General features: G+C 45.7%; 1 protein-coding gene across 1 annotated transcript; it reads left to right on the top strand.

The window, feature by feature from the left end:
* The first annotated feature begins 766 nt into the window (after positions 1-766).
* Positions 767-7,115, top strand: PITHD1 (PITH domain containing 1). The gene is made up of 6 exons (XM_081057840.1): positions 767-1,060; positions 1,711-1,754; positions 2,130-2,207; positions 4,736-4,840; positions 5,530-5,638; positions 6,184-7,115. Exons 1-6 carry the CDS (start codon positions 863-865, stop codon positions 6,283-6,285), a joined length of 636 nt encoding a protein of 211 aa, XP_080913966.1. The 5' UTR covers positions 767-862; the 3' UTR covers positions 6,286-7,115.
* Positions 7,116-7,491: the final 376 nt, after the last annotated feature.

Genomic DNA, 7,491 nt, shown 5'->3' with positions numbered 1-7,491 from the left:
AAATCACACGGGGAGGGAACTTAAAGGTCATCTAGTCCAATCCTTGTACTTTACAGGAGGTAAACTCAGACTCAGAGAGGTCAAGTCAGTCGCCCAAGGCCACACAGCTAGTAAGTGGCAGTGCTTGGATCTGAATCAAGATCTGACTCAGTTATTGAATTCTTACTATGTGTCAGCCGTTGTGCTGAGTTCTTTAAGTGCATCATTTCATTTAATACTCACTGCGATCCTATGAAACAGATATTGTCATTCCCACTTTACAGACGAGGAAACGCGGTCTCAGGATGGGGGAAATAACTTATTCAGAGTGTCATACCGTTAGCAGCCCCAGGACGTGTCTTCAGACCCGGCCATCCATAAAGACCATGCTCTCTAGCGCTAAGCCCACTGTGAAGAAAGTGGTTATGAAAAGTGAGTTTGTGAGCGCTAGGCAGCTAGGCGTGCACATGTGAGGCGGTGATAACTTTGCGCTCCCTACTCTTCAGGGCCTTATCATTGCGCACACTTTGCTCCACCAGCTCCCCAAAACGAGGACGATCTGAAACCCAGCGCCACCATTTACCCGGAACGCCAGCCGAACCTCTCTGCTCTTCAGTTTCCCCGTCTGTGAAGCCGGGAGAGCAAGCATCGGCACGCGACTCCAGGACTGAAAGAACGAGCCGACATCAACTCCCAGGCCCTGGAAGCGCTCGTCAAACGTCAATCCTCTCCGAGCCCCGCCCCTCCCTCCCTGGACGCATGCGCCGCATCGGGGCGCCTTTTACGACGCCGCGGCCTCGGCACGCTTGGCGGCCGGAGCGCCGGGAACGCGGCGCTAACTGCGGCGGCGGGGCTGCGAGGCAGCGCGGGCGGCGGGGTCGCCATGTCTCACGGCCACAGCCACGGCGGGGGCGGCTGCCAGTGCGCCGCCGAACGGGAGGAGCCCCCCGAGCAGCGCGGTCTGGCCTACGGCCTGTACCTGCGCATCGACCTGGAGCGTCTGCAGTGCCTCAACGAGAGCCGAGAGGGCAGCGGCCGCGGCGTCTTCAAGCCGTGGGAGGAGCGGACCGACCGCTCCCAGGTGGGCCTTCCGGGCCGGGGGCGGGCGGCGCGGGGAGCTGCCCGGGGCCTCAGGCCGTGCGTCCTCTCTGGCGGCCGCGTTCCTGGAGTTAACAATCACGACAGCCCGGCGGCCCGGCGCTTTCCCTGGCCGGCCTCCCGCCGGCCCGCGCGGAGCCGGACGGCCTCGAGGCTCCCGGTTTTGCGCGGAGGAAGGAACTGAGGCCGAGAGGAGGCAAGGGCGCTGTGGCTTCTGTGGGCAGCGAGGGAGGACGGCCGCCAGGGCCTTTTTCCCGCCAGTGGACCACTGGTGCCCGTGACTGCCCGATCGGGTCACCTGCGGAAGACCAGAGACCAGCCCCGGGCCCCGCGGTGTCTTAGCCCGTCCGAGCGCGCACCTTTGTGGGGTCACAGGGCCGTGCGCGAGCTGTGAAGCGGGCAGGCACCGGTCGCGGCGGTCTCGGGAGAGCAGCGGGCCTGGAACTGCGCTCAGGGGCTCCCCGCCGAGAACCTCCGACTGGGTGGTCTGGCGGTGGGTGCTGCAAAGCCCAGGGCGGCGGACTGTTTCTTTGCATGGCACTCCGGTGGTAGAGCAGGGTAGGAGACGCCTGCAATTGTAGGCTCTCAGCAAATGTCTGTTGCTTTCTCCCTTCCCCTCCCCGTCCCCTCCAGTTTGTTGAAAGTGATGCGGATGAAGAGCTTCTGTTTAATATTCCGTAAGTATCTGTCGGGGGCTTGCCTCAGGCGACATAGGCTGTCCCCAGTCGCTTTAACAGCAGTTCATTCATTGGTTGTGGGAACAACCGACTGTTTCTAGAAAGGGGGTAAATGACCGAGGTGGGTTTGAAGAGGAATCATCACCGCTTCCTTGGTGCAGACTGGACAAGGTGTATTTGTTGAAAGGTGACTGAGACGGGAAGGTAACTTTCGTAGAACTCCAGGATGCCAGAGGCAGACCTTAGCAGTCATCCAGCACAAGTCTGACGCAGGAGTAAACTGAGGCCCAGAAAGGGGAGGGTCTTGGCCAGGGTCACGCAGCTAAGCAGAGAGTCAAACCCATGTTGACAGCCGTCTCTTTTGCATTCTGGCAGATTTACGGGCAATGTCAAGCTCAAAGGCATCATTATAATGGGAGAGGATGATGACTCACACCCCTCTGAGATGCGACTGTAAGTGGCAAGGGCTTAGGCTCTCAAGAAGCTCCTACTTCTCTTTCTGTTTCCTCTGGTAGCTCCTTATTCCAGAATAATGTAATTTTTTCTTCTTACTGGGTCACATATCTCCTCGCCCCCTTAAAAAAAAAAAGTCTTGGTCCTCTTCTGTATCGGAATATACCTACCTCCCTGAACGAACACGTGTTCCAGAGTAAGCATCTTTAAGGCCAACAGCTTGTCTCTTTTCAAAGTGCTTGTTGTGGCACCATTAATTCAGAGAGTGTCCTATAAATGCCAATTGTTGATGACTTTGCAGTTTTCTTAGTAACCCAGCTGCAGATCTCAAATGGTCTTGATAGATTCCACTCCTGGGGTTAGCTTCAAAATGTCCCCTTGCTGTTTCACACAGTTGTAATCTTGGCATGTGTTTTGTTGACATGGAATTACCCCACCTGAATTTGTGTGGCCTTTACTTAGCAATATTTTATATACCCTCTTTTAGCTGTTACCATCAGAGCTAGTATTCCCTTTTTAACAACTTGCCTGAAAGACAGGAGAATGCTTTCAGCATGTTGGAGAAACGTTATCAGAAGAACTTGACATAAAAAAATTTCTTCTGAAAAATTGATCAGTATAATAGATTTAAGAAATGGACACTATTTTTGAATGTTAGGAACATGAATTTGAAAGCAACTGCATGTATTTAATCATTTTTGAGAACCAAAGTATGTTTGAGTTGTTGTTTTTTGGAGACTAATTTATTTGGGAGATAGATTGGCTTGAGAAGACTAGACTTTCATGTTGTGTTTTGGTAAAGAGTGGGCTCTGGAATAAACTGCTGGGGTTCAAATTCTGGCTGTATCCCTTGCTAGCTGCACGATTTTGGGACATTTCTTATTTCCTTTAATCTCGATTTTCTCATGTTAAATGGCAATAGTAATACTATGAACCTCATGAATTTGTAGAGAGAATTAAATGAGATAAAACATGTACAGAGCTTATAATGAGTGTGGAACACAGTAAGTGCCCAATTTTGGAAGAGCAGGTGCAAATACTTACATAGCCCTTAGTTCTAAGCACTTTACACACATTATACTTTACTGAATCTAAGGTGTCATTGATTGTAAAATGCACCAGTATTTTAAGTACCATTAATAAAGAAAATATTGCCTGTTAAACTATGACATGCCATCAAAAATCCAGAAAAGTTGAGACTTAAATCAGTGAACTTTGAACACAGATTAGATGTTGGATGATATTAAAGAATTGTTAATTTTTGAAAAGTGCTATGATAGGTGTTTTTTTTAAGAAGTCCCTACTTTTTAGAGCTACATACTGACGTATTTATGAGTGAAATGATATGTTTGGGGTTGCTTTAAAATATCAAGCACAAACAAAATGGGGTCGATAGGCAATATCGGCATAATGTGGATTATTGAAGCTGAGTGATATGTGTATGGAGATTCATTATATTATTCTCGCTGCTTTTGTGTATGTTTGAAATTTTCCATTGTAAAACTTTTTTTAAATATATGTGTCTCTTAGAATTTGTTCGATTTAATCTCCATATCAACTATATGGGATATGTACTATGACTATCCCCATTTTACAGATGAGGAAACAGACACAGAGAGGTTAATTCACTTGCCCAAAATTACACAGCTGGTAAGTGACAGAGCCAGTCTTTAAACCTAGGAAGCCTGGCTCCAGAGACACTGCTTTTAACTATAGTGCTGCTATCCTGTCTCTCATAACGCCGCTCATAAATGTTCAGTTGTTATTATTCTGTGTATCATTCTTAGAAACACTTTGAAGCAAACACTTGTTTTCTTGAATTACATGCATTTTGCTGCAGCTAACATGTAGGCCCCTCCTGTGTGGGTGTGTTAATAAAACACTCTAGGTGTTGTGGGGGGGTATACAGCTTGGTCCTTGAGAATTTGTGAGTTATAGATGAGACAGTGATTTCCTTGAAAAATTTTTTCTTCGCTAGCAGTTTTACTTGATTTTCCAAAAGCCCATTGTGAGTTTGCAGCCTTTTGTGCTTTCAAAACGAAAATCCCCAAATTGTATTTTTTTAAGAATTGTAAGATGACTCAGTATATAGGGTTATTTTGAACACAAAAAAATGCTTGAGCATTGGGTTACCTGATCTTATCTCTTAACTGTATTTAGTATGTTTCAGCCAAAGTATTTTCCCCCCATGAATAAGCTGTTTTATTTAAACATCCTCAGCTTGGTCTGAATGTGCTGAGTTGCTTATTTTCTCCATGCATTTGCTGCATGTGACCTAGTTTGAGCTATCTCTTTGTGCATTGCTTTTCATGTGATCCTAACCCACTCGGAGATGCCATTGGCTTATGTTGCAATTCTCAGCTCTTGTTGGATTAAAGATGTTTGTATATCAATGCTAGTAAAATGCCATTTTCAAAATTTGATCTTTTGATAGAACCAAAGGCAGTTGAATACCAGTAGGACGTTTTGAAAAACCGAAAAATATAACAACATAACATTTCTTGATTTTTCTTCCCTTTGCTTCTTAGGTACAAGAACATTCCACAGATGTCCTTTGATGATACAGACAGGGAGCCAGATCAGACTTTTAGTCTGAACCGGGATCTTACAGGAGAATTAGAATATGCTACAAAGTAAGCACTCGGCCTGTCTTCTATTCTCTGGCTTCTGAGGAACAACAGGCACTCCCTCGTTTTCAGTGAGCATATATGCATTAGCACTGACCAGGCTTGCTGTTTATGTTTGGCCCATCTCCTGCTCTCTTAGTATCAGAAACAAGTTAAAACAGTGGAGCAGGCTTGATCCTTGGCTTGGTCAATTTTTGGCAGAGATTTGGTACAAGCCAGAGACTTGTTAACTTGTGAGAAATTGGAAGCTCTGAATGAGCTCCTAGAATGTTCTTCGGAAAGATGTTTTTAGAATTCCTCTGTGCATAGTTGGCTTACAGCAGGCCAAGGTACACGTGACCACTTTATTTCTTCACTAGTTCTCTCTTTTTCCAAAGGTGAGGTCAACCCTGAACTTGCTTTAGAATCCCTGCTTTGTCATACAGTATTTCTGAATCCTGCGCCGTGAGGCCAGGGGCAGTGTACATTCTTTTTTTTTCTATCCCTATTGCCTTGGGCAGGATCTGGCAAATGCTTGGTAAATGTTCACAGAATTAATTGCTTGTCCAAAGGAGAAGAATGAGACATAAGACCCCAGGAATGTTCTCTGATATTTGCCTGGGTTTTACCCCATGTTGGAGCTGGAATTGTTTTTGACGTTGTGAGATACTCATTGAACTCTAACCTGTCTTCTCCCCATTCCTTTCATGCTCTAGAATTTCTCGTTTTTCCAATGTCTATCATCTCTCAATTCATATTTCAAAAAATTTTGGAGCAGATATCACAAAGGTCTTCTATATTGGCCTGAGAGGAGAATGGACTGAGGTAAGATGGGGTTGGAAACATGATCGTCCCCTCCAGTATATGTATATAGTATATATGTGTCTATATCTGCATGCGCTGGTAGTGGGGGCTTTAAGGAAAGGAAAAGAGCAAGTTTAGACATTGATTGCTCCCAGTCTTTTTATAATTTTTCTTGGTTTCATCACTGTAATCTGTGCCTCTCATTTGATAGGCTATAGGTATTTTTAAGGGGGTGAAAATAACACAACTGATATCAATTCAGTTTTTCACTTTAAAATTGTTCCATTCAACATTTTTGATAACCTTTCTTGTTCTAGGCATCGGAGGTAAGATGGTAAACAAGATAGACATGTTCTTCTTTTCATGGTGCCTCCAGTATAGTGGGGGATGATTCTGATAAGTTACAAGGTGACTCATTGGTAATGACATGACAGACTTCTCAAGATAAAGTATCAGAAAGGGGACGAGATTAGATGAGGACTTTTAGAAATGGACCTGAATAAGGACTACTCCAGTGTGTGGTGAGGGGAATGGCCAGGTTAACCAGCCTCTCAATTTTCTTGCAGCTTCGCCGACATGAAGTAACCATCTGCAATTATGAAGCATCAGCCAACCCAGCAGACCACAGGGTCCATCAGGTTACCCCACAGACACACTTCATTTCCTAAGGGCTGGCCAAGGCTCCCACAGAGGCCCTGTGTCACTGAAGATATATGACAACCTGTTGGGAAGGACACAGAGATGGGGCTCCAGAGGAGTTGGCTGCCACAGCCTTTGCCGAGCTTTGTCTTTGGGGCTTGCTGCAGAGACCTGGCCTATGGAAGATATCACACCACCAGGAAGGGTTGTGTGGATGCCAGCGGACAACACAGGGCCCTGGAAAAATTGGGTCTTGGGCTGGTCAGCATCTGGCAGTCATGGAGAATGCCTGCCTTTCCAGTCGTATGGCCGTGGGATTCCAAGTGTCTTGTTTTGTGGCAGGATTTTTGTGTGACTTGTTTTTTTGTAAAAAATGGAAACTATTCCTGGGCTGCAGTAAACTTTATGAAGCCTCAGCCTTGTGTTTGCATTAGCCATCAGGAGGGTCTCCAACTAGAAGTTCACGTCCCTGCTTGCTCTTTCTCTCTGTCATCGTTCAGCATTCTTGTCAAGTTGCCCAGCTTGGAGTTGTCTGTCATGCATTAGTGTCCCATGGTTATAGCTAGAAGAGCAGGACTCTCCTGGTGATGCTTAATTAATAGCATGAGGAGAAGGTCTTTTTTCCTCCTACGTAGGTCAGCATTCTGGGGAGAGCATGGGCATCGTTACTATGTGGGTATCCTGGTCGAGGTAAGATTGGGAGTTAGGTAAGATTCCCCTTGGGACATTCTTAATGTTTATTAGCTTCTAACTAGTGTTGTAAGCCAAGTGCCAGAATTTGGAGCTCTCATTTCTTCTGTTCATGGCTTTTTATTCACTGTGACTAATAAGCTTCCTAATAAATCCTTGCCAGACTTCATGTTTATATATTCTTTTGAGTTCTTGGTAGTACTGATGAAACTCACTGGGAACTATAAGGAACTTTGAAATTTGTTATTGTTTTGGACCAGGTAGACTGTAAATGTGACAATTACATCAAGACCAGATCAGTTCTCTAGGAAAGGTCAAGCTTAATTCTGTACAGTAGGCCACTCCTGTGGCCACCCACTCACATTTTGTAAAGAGGGAGTTGAGATTAAAAACCTATATTCCATTTCTCCTGAAAGGAATAAACTTGTGGAGTGACATTTACAAAAATGAGAGAGAACAGATTCTGGAGCTCAGAAGAAAAGAGGGCGAGGAAAGTGAAGTGAGCAGACGTAGATGGATCCAAGACTTTGGACTCAAATTTTGAA

Source organism: Rhinolophus hipposideros (assembly GCF_964194185.1).
Source record: "Rhinolophus hipposideros genome assembly, chromosome: 8".
Taxonomy (NCBI): Eukaryota; Metazoa; Chordata; class Mammalia; order Chiroptera; family Rhinolophidae; genus Rhinolophus; species Rhinolophus hipposideros.
Note: the sequence above shows the minus strand (reverse complement) of the source record. Positions and strands in the feature narration are given on the sequence as shown.

Bases quoted from the DNA above. Each gene is read 5' to 3' on its own strand.
- PITHD1 (XM_081057840.1), top strand. From the start codon at position 863: ATGTCTCACGGCCACAGCCACGGCGGGGGCGGCTGCCAGTGCGCCGCC. The intron at 4,841-5,529 runs GTAAGCACTCGG...TTCATGCTCTAG, and splicing joins GAATTAGAATATGCTACAAA to AATTTCTCGTTTTTCCAATG. The intron at 5,639-6,183 runs GTAAGATGGGGT...ATTTTCTTGCAG, and splicing joins TGAGAGGAGAATGGACTGAG to CTTCGCCGACATGAAGTAAC.